The following is a 12644-nucleotide window of genomic DNA, read 5'->3' on the forward strand; positions in this document are numbered from 1 at the left end:
ACAATCCCAGACTACCAGGTAAGGCATCTGTGCTGGCGCCTCTGTTAAGCTGTTAATAGCCATGAAAAACTTCTTGAAAATCATCCACTCAAATAATTATTCTGTACCTACTGTGCATTCATTCAATTTATTAATAGTATTACCAATAAGTATTCATAGTTATTCTTTTGTAGACACAGAAATAAATCTGATCCATCACTGAAAGGGAGGATTAGGATATAAAAGTGTGTGGATAAATGAGCCTGCCACTGAATCCTACAAAACATTTATCCTTGCTAAACCTATGTGCCTCATTTTTACACCCATTTAAATTGTGTCTCTTCTTATGCTGTGGGCTGGGCAATGATCAAGATCAAGCTTTCCCAGAAACTTTTCTAAACGTCTTTGTCTGATACAGGTGACAGACTATGCAGATGGCAAACATGTCATTGTTCAATTCCATGAATGGCAGGCGGGAACTGGGCTGATCCTTTCTCGAGCCCGGAATCTCCCTATTGCCACAATATTCACAACCCACGCCACACTACTTGGGAGGTATCTCTGTGCAGCAAACACTGACTTCTACAACCATCTTGACAAGGTAAACAGTCCTTCTCCTCCCCCTCACCCACTTTTCTTTCAGACCACAGAAGCTGAGGATGTAAAGTATTGACCTTTATATTTCATCTGCCAACTCCATGACAGAAATGCCCTTTTAGCTAATTAGCATTCAGGAAAAATCTCCCTCTAGGTTGTCAGACAGCTGATGTGGTTTAACTTAGTTTAGAATACCATGGAGTACAGAGCTAAGAAATCTTGATTTCTGTTCCATTTTGGGAAAATAGGCCCAGAGTAGCATGGTAGGAATGAGACGCCATGTGTACCCAAGGCTGGACTGTACCCTGTAGCTTGGGAAATACTGTAAAGACAAAATTCACACCCGGCTCTGAGTGGCAGGTTGAGAACTGAGATTCCAGGTGTGTAAACGTGCAGTCTGAGCCTCACTTCCTGTATCCTTCACATGAACCATTGATTGGAAGTACATTGCACATCCAGAGGTCAGCTTTTTCCTGGAACTTTGCATTGCACACAGGTGGGGCTCTTGTAGGGTCAAATACAACAGACGTCATGGAAAGCAGTAATGTCCACTTATTTTTGTATGCTACCAATTTCCTGACCCCAGGTCACTGAGTTTGATTTCCTTCTTCTATTTTCTATCAGATATTTAGAATAATAAAAGCATATCTTTTATATTATCATGTCAACAATCTTAAAACCTTTGAGTACCATAAATTCAAAGGCTTTTCAGATTTAATATCTATTTTACCTATCAAGTCAACTTTGTATTTTAAGATTCCATTTCACTGAGAAAAATTAAAAAGCTGGAAAGTTGATTTCTAAAAACATCTCAGTGTAAATTATTCTAGGATTCTATGAAACAGAATGTGTATGTGTGTGCATGGTGTGTAGTGCATAAATAATGCTAAGATAAAGGTACTGGAGTATTACACTACTATTTCTAAGCTCAAGAAAGTTCTTTCTGAAAAACATTTGCAAAGCAGCGAGTGGCTCTAATGAGAGCTGTCCTATGAAAAGTTCACCCTAACCTAAAGGTCAAATTATAAACATAATACGTACATTCGAAATAAAGTCACCAAGAGATTCAGAAAGCCAGGAAAACAGGGCATATGGTAATGTTGGACTAATAAGTGCAAACCTGTGGTTAAGGCAAGACCTGTGGTTAAGCTCAACAACTGTTTCCCAGAGAAGAGCAGTCTTTGATCTTTATGAGAGGAAATATTGGAGTGGCACATGGACTATCTCACTTCAGAATGCTTAAGAATATTGTAGAAACACTAACACAGCTAATAATATGCATTGGATAGTCTTTTATTTTTAAGGAACAAAAGCACTAATGCGTGTGTATTGTATTAGTTATGTATTATAGCTTTATCCTTTTACAAAAGGTTAGTATTTATATCACACTGCTCACAGATAGGATTATATGTATTTCAAGCTTGTCACTGGTTGAGGTATGTAAGCTTAGTCACATCCCAGGCAATCTTTCTAGTAAACTGTTCTGCCTAGTAACTAGGAGATAAGTAGTAGTCAACAATTAGGCTTTGCATTAAATTCATACTCATTTTTCACAACAGAAGCCTCCAGGCTCACTCTAGTTAAGAAATTGAATGATATGCAAACACACAAAATTATGTCCCTGACATGTTTTTAAAAGTGCAACATGAAGATTTTTTTTTATAATTTGGTCTTTGATGCAGGACCCATGATCAGTTTCAGTAAGTACTGACTTGGGCAAACACAGAGAAAACATGGGAGCAAGAATAAAAGAATTCAGCTTTGGGAGAAGCAGAGAGGTTAGAAATATTTTACTCAAATAATAACTGTGACCTGAAAACACTTTTATGTTCAAAGCTAATGAACGAACACCTTGATGTTGGCTTAAACTTTTCTAAAATTCATGGACAACCATTTTCAGTCAACTTATAAGTTTTCTGAGAACTTCCAAGTAGGTGTTTACAAACTCACTCTCTCAAGTACAGCTACTGCTCAGTCATCTCCCCTAACTATAATGCATAAATAGATAATGCTTCTTTTGTAAAGACCTTTATTTTCTTATGTTTTGTTCTCTTTTTCTCTTAATGGCAAATAATTTCCTGGATAGAAATCTGAGAACAGTGTTGTTTAGAAACAGAAAATGAGGAAGGAACCCTTAGACAATTGTTTGATGGATTTTAACTATTTCATTTAGCCAAATTTTTAGTTAATCAAATTCAATTTTAGGGTTACCCTTTTCTTTCACTGGACTGTATTTTATTGGCTAATATATATACTTTATCTCCCTCTTTACTCTTTTATAACCTGGTCTAGAACTCAATAAAAAGTTACAGACATGCATGAAAACACAGGAAAGAAAGACCAAGGTCAAAAGTACAAGGTCCAGCTAGATGCTTGATGTTAGAATCATCTGACAGAGATTTTACTGTACTGTCATAAATGTGTGGGAAGGTGGACATGGTGTGTAAATAGGATGTAAAGCCAGAGGTGAGGCCAAACATACCACAGGTCTCAAGAAAGGGGAGCCACACCAGGGTGTGCTTGTGCATGCCTATAATCCCAGTTACTTGGAAGGAAGAGGCCTGGATCTAGAGTTACAGACCAGTCCAGGCAAAGTTAGTGAGACCCCCATCTCAGAAACAAAACACAAAAACAAAAGGGCTGGGCAGTGTTGTGAAAGAGGCAGAGCATTTGCTTAGTATGATCTGGGTTCATACCACAGTACTAGAAAAAAGGGAAAAAGATAAAGGTGCCCGTGGGACCAGGAAAGGCAGAACTTATGCAAATGCACAACTGTCCTGGAATTGCCAGGAGCCTGCTGTCCTCCCCCTGTATGTTTGTATACTCAGCATGTTCAGTGTCAAATGCCATCTCGTCTGTGAAATATTGTCTGCAAGGACAATAGCAGTAACTGACATTGTTGAGCACTTTCTATGTGACAAGCACTTTTCTAAATATGTGACATGTGTTCGCTCATTTGAAATGTACAAAGCTCAACAAGATAGTAAACACTCCATACTTCTTTCCAAACATATTTTTCTTAAACCTAGACTGTGCATGGTTTTACCATACCTCTAAGCAAACCCTATAAGTAGCTTTCTGTTGGGTATAGGATAAAAGCTAAATTCCTTATCCATCATCTACCCTTATTATATCCACCAGACATTTCTCTTACATTCTCCAGTCACATCAGACATTCTGCGATTTTCTGCACGTTGCAGAACTGTTTTAGATTCATTCTTTAGGGCAGCTAATTTTTCAGTCCAAAATATCTTTTCCCAAATTAAAGTTTCACATCCCAGTCTGAATCCCATTTTATTCATCCAACTAATTGGAGATACACAGATAAATGCTTTGGTCCTTACACTTAAAAATCTCACATTCCAGAGGTGACAGTGATCATGAATACATTATAGAGAATAAAATACTTTTCCCTATCCTCAGCCAAAGTGAATCAGTTTGGCTCTGATTTTGTACCACGCTCTTTTCTGCCTGACTTTTACCTGTTTTTCTAAGAAAGGTAACAGGTAAACATAAATTACTCAACAAGTGTTAGTTGAATGAGAGATTTGGTGAAACAAATGGGACCAGCATTTAAGAACATATCTGCCCATGCAAGTATGCCATAGAGATCCCTGGTTCAAAGATTTGCAGAGAGATAGTTGCAAATGCTACCTGTCACAATCAGTATACTCATTGAATGGGTCTTGTCTTAGTGTTATCCTCTCTACAATGCAGTAACTGTTGGGACTGACTTGTTGATAGAGCTAAGTATTAGTGATATAAGAGCAAGGAAGAGTGCAGAATTTGAAGTCAGATCAATCAGGAATCAACATAGGGTTCTGCTAAGATATTTAATAGAAATGTGACCTTGGACATGTTTTCTGACCTCTAAAAGGTTCAATTTCTGCCTCTAACATGAAGACAAAATAAGTGTCTTGGTGTCTTATAAGGATTAAATATGACATGCTTTGAAGAGTAGTTAGCATGTGGTGTTGAAAAGCACCTGGCTGATACCATGCCACCCCCTTTTTTTCTCTAGGACACTGCTACTTTCATAGTAAGCTGTATGAGATATAACACTTGGTAACTAAGTCTACTGCCAGTTATTTAAGTGATTGCTAGGGATCTGGCTTTTTTTTTTTTTAAGTTAAGATGTCCAGAATGATAGATGGCTCCACAACCTAACACACTATCTAACTGAAGTAACTTTGAAATTATAAGGTGGAAAGAGTTCTATAACCATGAAAAGCATTTGTCCTCTCTCTTTTCAGGTTCCCTCTCAGTGAATTAAGGAAAATAGCAGTTATCCTTATTTTTAGTGTCAAGTTTAATGTCAGCTTTGCTTCTTTGTTTGCTTATGGGAAAATATGATAAGAGCTTTGGGAAAAAGGACTAGCCCTATATTTATAAAATGTGGAGTAAGTAAAAGTATAATTAAAATGCCCAAAATTCAAAACTTCTGTACAATTATAGCGAAGTAGAAATAGCATTTAGTTAGAGGGTTAAACAGCAATTGAGCAGAAGAAATGAAACAAACAATGCTTTCAAAAACATAAATAAATATTCTAGCAATAGGTTTAATAAAATTTCTTTAGTATGTTTTTGTGGTTATACAGTTTCATACAGCATTGAGGAAAAGCAATTGGTGAAATATGTGATTTTGTTTTGCTTGTGGGGAAGATTCAGAGCATGGAAATATGTGTTTGTTTGTTTCTCACAGTTTAACATAGACAAAGAGGCTGGGGAAAGGCAGATATACCACCGTTACTGCATGGAGCGAGCCTCTGTACACTGTGCTCATGTGTTCACCACCGTTTCTGAAATAACAGCCATCGAGGCAGAGCACATGCTGAAGAGAAAGCCTGGTAATCATTACCCCTGAGATGTCACCTGTCTTTCAGTTCCAAATGACAAAAGAGCATGAGGATTTTTTTCCAGCATAAGTAGAGAAAATGTTGCATTTGCTATTACCACTCAAATCTTTATATGCATTTTAATAATTTGTTTCAGTAGTTTTTCAGTGAAACCAACAATAAAGTATATATATATATCTCCAACATAGTAAAAATTCACTGTTTGTTGAATAAGTGAGCTATGCTTGAAGTGCCCTAAGTATGAACAGAGTTGTCATAGTGACTTGGAATGTGTAAGAACCAGACTTGATATTTCTCTTCTAAGAAAATGAAAGTGAAGGAACTCTCAGAAATTTGTGTGAAATTATCCCACTCCAAATCTTATACTATTGCCTCTTTGGAGCTGTTTGGCAGAAATCTGTTGTTTTGCCTCTCCCCAGTCTTCCCTGCAAGTCTTTTTGGAAACTTCTCAAACCCAAAGGGAATCTGCAATGCAAAGAAGCATTTTTAAAAAACATGACATTATTACCTGGCCACATCTGATTGGTCCAAAAGTAGACATCTGACACTAGCCAGGCCAAACAGAAGGCTCCTATAGGAAGAGTCAAGTCTGTTGAGTGCCCTTCTGTGTAATTGAATGTCAGCTTTGAAGTTGTTGGCAATGTCCATTTTTCTGTTCTGTTTTCCTAGATATAAAGAAGGCAAAATACAATGCAGTACTATCAGAAGGAAGAGGAAGGAAGGAGAGGGGAAGGGCGAAGAGGGGAGAGGAGGGGAGGGGAAGGGAGAAGAAAGGGAGCTCTAGGTTCTTCACAATGATTTAGACTATTGTTTAAAGTCACTCTCAGGCCCAACTGAATCTTTGCCATGCAACACTCCAGCATCCTATTAGCAAATTCCTCACTTTGTACTTAAGCCAGTGTTAGTAGGTTTCTATACCTTGCAAGCAGATGGTCCTAATACTTCTTTTTTGATTTAATCCTCTTTGTTTGATTCCTGTGGTCTTGCCACTAGTCTTACTTTCAGATGCCACTTGAGTGCCTAAAGGAAGTATTTTGAGGTATTAGATAAAACAAAAACAAACAAGCAAAAATCATAGTAAATAGCAACAGCATAGTCATCTGTGGTGTTCTTTTTCTCTTTTCAAAGATCACTGTGGATTTCAGATTTTCTTGGATTCTCACAGTCATGACTCTTAGAGGCGTTTACTTCACTGATGTGCTCATTCCTCTCTTGGATCTTCCTTTGATCTCTGTCTACGGCATCCTTTTCAGAGCTTACAAGCATTCTTTTTTGTTTTTCCTCTTCTAAAATCAAAGTTTCTCTTAAGGCCATGACCTTGTCAAAAGTTTATATACTTAACTCCTTTCTCTTGCTGACAGACACAGTAGAAGAGTTAACCATAGTTAATGCTTCTACCTGCTCATGAGCCCCTTGGACTCTGGCTTCTAACCTTCAACACAAGCTGGGAATTGTTTTTTCCAAAATATCTCGAAATTCAGGTTCTCTGGTTTTTAAGTGGTCCTAGACATTCCCTGGTATTAAACACTTTATGCTTCATCTGAACAACTCTTTCCCCTTGCTTTTCCTATACAACACATTCTAAGTTCTCTCCAGTATGATTCTTCTCTGCTGTCTGGTAGATTTTCTCCTTCCTCCTGTCTTTTAACAATAGGCACTCTCCAAGATTATTCTGGATCTTGCTTTCTTTACTATTTTCCTAAATTTTTCTTTTCTTAGAAATACAGCTGCCAAGTAGGGTTAAAAGCACTGATTTGGGGACAACCTGTCCGAGTTCGATATAAAAAATAATTTTGTGTTGAATCCATGTTACTAGCTACAGGACGTGGTAGAAGTTACTTATGTTCCCTCTGCCTTGTCTGCATGATGTGGATCGTAATCCTGTCTCTGATGCAGAATTGTTCAATGATTTGAAGAGTTAATACATTGGAAGAACTCAGCTCAGTACCTGGTTGGTTGTACAGCTCAGAAAAAGTTAGCAATTACTATTTTGTATGGATCACTGTCCAGATTTTCCCAAATTCTTATCTGTGTTACTGTATTTGATTTTGTTCACCTGCCATCACTGTCCCTGTCCCCTTTGCTTCACAGCTCCCCCCCTCCCATGGTCCTCCATTTAGGTTCATGACTTTTTGTTGATTTGTTTGCTTATATTTATGTATCCAGATTCCATATATGACAGACAACATGGGTTTATGTCCCTTAACATAATGATCTTCAGTTCCATCCATTTTCCTGAAAATGACATAATTTCATTCTTTATGGCTGAATAATACTCCATTATGTAGAGTATATATATAAAATATACATCACTTTTTTATCCATTGATTGGCTGATGGGCATCTAGGTTAATCCCATTTCTGGGCTATTGTGATTTGTGTCACAATAAACACTGATGTGCAGGTATCTCTGTTGTATGCTCTCTTACATTGCTTTGGGTGTATATCTGGGAGTGCTATAGCTGGATCACATGGTAGTTCTATTTTTAGCTGATTTCCACCTGGCTGCAATAATTTACATTCTAGCCAACAGTGTATAAGGGCTTCCTCTTCCCCTGTGTCCTCACCAGAAGTTTTGTCTGTTTTTTTTACGATAGCCATCCTGACTGTGATGAGGCAAAATCTCGATGTTGTTTTGATTTGAATTTTCTTATGGATAAGGATGTCGAACACTTCTTTATGTGTTTATTGGCCGTTTGTACATCTTCTTTTGAAAACTGTTCACATCATTTGGCCATTTACTAATTGGGTTATTTATTCTTTTGGTGTTGAATTATCTGAGTTCTTTATATATTCTGGATATTAATCTTTTGTCGGATGAATAGCTTTCAAAGAATTTCTCCCATTCTGTAGGCTATCTCATCACTCTAATAACTGATTCCTTTGATGTGTGAATGCTTTTTAATTTGATACAATTCCCTTTGTCAGTTATTGCTCTTATTTCCTGAGCTATTACAGTTCTCTTAAAAATTGCCTATGCCTAGATCTTTAAGTGTTTTTCTGGCTTTTTTTTCTTCTGGCAGTTTCAACATTTCAGATGTTATGTTAAGGTATTTGGTCTATTTTGAATTTTTATGTAGGGTGAGAGACAGGGGTCTAATGTCAGTCTTCTACACATGGATTTCTCATTTTCCCAGTACCATTTGTTGAAGACACTGTCTTTTCTCCAATGTCTGTTTTTGGCATCTTTGTCAGGAATCAGGTGGTTGTATCTGTGTGGTTTTATTTCTGCATTCTATTCTAGTCCTTTGGTCTTCCTGCCTTGTGGTGCCAGTACCATGTGTTTTTTGTTACTATGGCTCTGTAGTATAGTTTGAGGTCAGGTATTGTGATACGGCCAGCATTGCTCTTTTTGCTCAGGATTGCTTTGGCTATTCAAGGTCTTTTGTGGTTTTAGACTTTTTTTTTCTGTGAAGAATGTTATTGGGACTTTCATGGGTTAACTACATTAAATCTGTAGATTGCTTTCAGTATTATAGCCATTTTTACAATATTAATTCTGCTGATCCATAAACATGGGAGGTCTTTCCGTCTTCTAATCTCTTCCTTGGTTTCTTTCTTTTGTATTTTATAGCTTTTATTGTACAGTTCTTTCACCTCTTTGGTTAGGTTTATTCCTAAGTATTTCATTTTTTGAGGTAATTTGTGATGGAATTATTTTCTTGATTTCTTTCTCAGAATGTTCATGGATGGTGTATAGGAAAGCTACTGATTTTTGTTTATTGATTTAGTATCTTGATACTTTTGCTGAAAATGTTAGTCGGATCTAAAGGTTTTCTGGTGGAGTTTTTGGGTTTTTTTAGTATAGAGTCATATCATCTGCTAATAAGAATGATTTGATTTCTTCCTTTACTATTTTCATAACTTTTATTTCATTCTCTTGCTTTATTGTTCTGGCTAAGAATTCAAGTTCTATTTTGAATAAGAGTGGAGAGAGTGGTCATCTTTGTCTTGTTCCTGATTTTAGGGGAAATGCTTTTGGTCTTTCCCTTTTTGAACACAATTTTGGCTGTAGGTCTGTCATACACAGCCTGTGTTATGTTAGGGTATCTTTCTTCTTTTCCTAGTTTCTTAAGGGCTTTTGTCATGAAGCGATGAGGAATTTTGTTGAAGGCTTTTTCTTCAGCTGCCATCTTTCGGTCAGTGTTTTTTTCTGTGTGTTGATGGTGCCCGATTTCTTACACGTGGTAACAATCTCAAGAAATTAGTAACCAATGTTGCCTCCAGAGAGAGGAAAAACCTAGGGAACAAAAGTGGAAGGGAGGCTTTTTAAGGTATATATTTGGAACTTTTGAAATTTAAATGATGTGATTATATCACTATATCATTAATCTAAATATATTCATTTATATTAATCTAATATAAATGAATTGAGAATATAACTACTTGATTATTCTATGTAAACTACTTAAACAACAATTGAGAGTAGTACTAGCTGTAAAAGGGAACTGATTGCCAATACCAATTGAAGATACTCTTGCTTATATAGTAAGTGTTGACAGGACCATCTTACACATGATCTGTAATGATTATACTCTCTATATTAGCACATTTATTCTAGCGAAAAAGGTACATTTTAATTATGTCGTTGTGTAAGAGTGCTCATGTGACTCCTCATCTATCAAGGAGGCATAAAATGATTTTTAAACCTGATTTCTTTAGCTACATAGGCATTAGGCTGTTAAAACTAGGTCATCCTGGCTCCTGAGATCCAATTATTAAATTTTAGGTATTTGTGAGCTGGTTGCCAAACACAGCCATTATTAAACATTACATTATAGAAACTTACAACTAACTAACTATACAAATACTCAAGACTTCCTAATTATTTTGCTACCATATACTATGATCTATGCTCTTAACATATATATATAATATAATATATAATATAACATATTATATATTATAATGATGTCAAGAAAGCATGGTCGGTACACTCTCAATTTTTTCCAAATATTTATATGTATTTTGTGAAGGAATCATCAGCCCCCTGTATCTGAGACTTCTGCAACCACAGCTCCAACTAAATGGATCAGAAATATTCAGAAGATTGTGCCTGTACTGAACAGTTGTTTTTTTTTCTTGTTATTGTTCCCTAACAATTATTTACATAGCATTTACATTCTGTCAGGTAGTACAAGTAATCCAGAGCTGACTTAACGTATACAGGAAGATGTGCATAGATTCTGGCATGCATGGTGTCATCCCAGAACCAGTCGCTCAGGGATGCCAAGGGATGACTTGCAACAAGTGCCTGATTACTTAGTAAAAACTCATAGGAATTAGGTGTGTTAAGTACGAAATGATTGAGAAACCAGGGTTGATTTTGTGGAACCATTCCAAGAGAATAGCTATTTAAAAAACAATATTTATCCTAAATTGTCATTAATATTTGTATTTTGTTAGATAGTAATAACTACTAAGAATAGGCTTTTAACCATGAAAGATTCTTCAAAATAATAGCTCAAATTTCTATCGCCACATAGGAAAGTTTTTGATATAGCTTTGTTTTTTCTTGCTTTATTTTTTCTTGATTCTAACTGTGATAAGCCATGTAACCAATGCAGACGACAGTTTCTGTTGCGTGTTCACAGTAATCTCTCTGTCTTGTCGTAGATCAGTTTCTCCCTGAGCAACAAAGTCTCCTGGGCTGAATGAGCCCACTGAGTTAGAAAGAAGAAATAGAGTTAATAACTGAGCAAAAATAAGAAAGCATGAATCTCATCTAATTGTACCAGTCACTTATTATTATTTCAGTCAGATACTCCTGATTTCCTGTTTCAACCAAGAGACTGAATTATGAGTTTCTATGAATTTTAAATTCCTCAGAAGTCACAAGCTAGAAATGCAAATAGGCTTTACTGTTATAGATTTTAAAGCATCTTTTCTCCTACAATGGTCCCCCCTCTCCAAGGAGAATTTTCATGATTGTGTTTTGCTTTTCCAGATGTAGTTACTCCGAATGGCTTGAATGTGAAGAAGTTTTCAGCTGTACATGAATTTCAAAATCTACACGCCATGTACAAGGCCAGGATCCAAGACTTTGTTCGGGGCCATTTCTACGGGTGTGCTTTTCTTTATTAAAAATTAACTTGTGGCTGGTGCTGATGGCTCACGCCTGCAATCCTAGCTACTCAGGAGGCAGAGATCAGGAGGATCATGGTTCAAAGCCAGCCCAGACAAATAGTTCACGAGATCCTATCTCAAAAATACCCATCACAAAAATGGGCTGGTGGAGTGGCTTAAGGTGTAGGCCCTGAGTTCAAGTCCTCCCCCAAAATAGCACGTGATTTTTAAGATCTTTAGAAGAGAGAACAAAGGTTTGTTATAGTAATGTTGCTCTCTCCCTGCCCCCTTTGTACTTCAACAGATTTCATGTGCACATCTTGCTTTTGTTTTATCTCATTGCTACCTTGTTTTGTTTTGTTTCAGTCACCTGGATTTTGATCTTGAAAAGACATTATTCCTTTTCATTGCTGGGAGGTATGAGTTCTCAAATAAAGGTGCGGACATCTTCTTAGAGTCCTTATCCAGGCTAAACTTCCTTCTGAGGGTAAGAAAGTTCCAGGGCATGACCCAATGCTTCTGTGGGGAGCACTTCCTATTGTGGGAGGTGAAGTACTTTCTGGTTTCTGAAATAGTTTTTAAGAAGACAAACGATTCTGAAGATTTAATATAACTTCATTCTGAAGACGTTCATCCTTTCAGTTTACATACTGGAGTTATACATCACTCATTTGAACATTTGTCTGTGTTTTCAGAAGTCATTATCACGTCCCTTTATGGATATATCTCAATACTATTAGAAGAAGATGTGGCTGGCATATATGACAATAGGTGTCCCCTTATTGACCCTTAGTATCACATTTAGCCCTCTAACCACAGGCAACTCTGACCATCACCACACCCTGAAGCATCCCTGAGAGTGTCACTTCCCCCATACCTGCTGGAACAGGACAAACACATGCTCACTCACCTCCTCCCAAGTTTAAGAGTCTTGAACCATTCATCTCGGAGGTGCCCCACCACCTGGAAACATGAAGGAAGGACAGGAGATTCTTTCTTCTAACACCGTGGAATCAAGTTTTGCTCAGAAGGGGTCACCAACTAATTCAGCAATAAAGCAGGTGCCAAGAGAGACAACTATAGAAAATGGCACTGTGTTAGCTATTGATTAACATGATTGGTTTATATTCCAGTCCTGTCACATAAA

General features: G+C 37.0%; 1 protein-coding gene and 1 long non-coding RNA gene across 3 annotated transcripts in view; one reads left to right on the forward strand and one right to left on the reverse strand.

Moving 5' to 3' along the window:
• The window catches only part of Gys2 (glycogen synthase 2), a 50373-nt gene that overhangs the window by 13725 nt on the left and 24004 nt on the right, over window positions 1-12644 (forward strand). For both annotated transcript variants that reach the window (XM_020160479.2, XM_074075909.1), the window contains exons 4-7: window positions 398-580; window positions 5279-5423; window positions 11379-11496; window positions 11864-11984. In XM_020160479.2, coding sequence (XP_020016068.1) covers window positions 398-580; window positions 5279-5423; window positions 11379-11496; window positions 11864-11984 — 567 coding nt within the window. The remainder of the gene's footprint in view (window positions 1-397; window positions 581-5278; window positions 5424-11378; window positions 11497-11863; window positions 11985-12644) is intronic.
• LOC141424022 (uncharacterized) lies at window positions 5417-12539 on the reverse strand. The gene is made up of 3 exons (XR_012448814.1): window positions 12408-12539; window positions 6351-9671; window positions 5417-6097 (listed from the first exon to the last, which is right to left on the reverse strand). It is a non-coding gene; the product is annotated as an uncharacterized lncRNA (long non-coding RNA).

The sequence above is a fragment of the Castor canadensis genome, chromosome 6, assembly GCF_047511655.1.
Source record: "Castor canadensis chromosome 6, mCasCan1.hap1v2, whole genome shotgun sequence".
In the NCBI taxonomy this organism is placed as follows: Eukaryota; Metazoa; Chordata; class Mammalia; order Rodentia; family Castoridae; genus Castor; species Castor canadensis.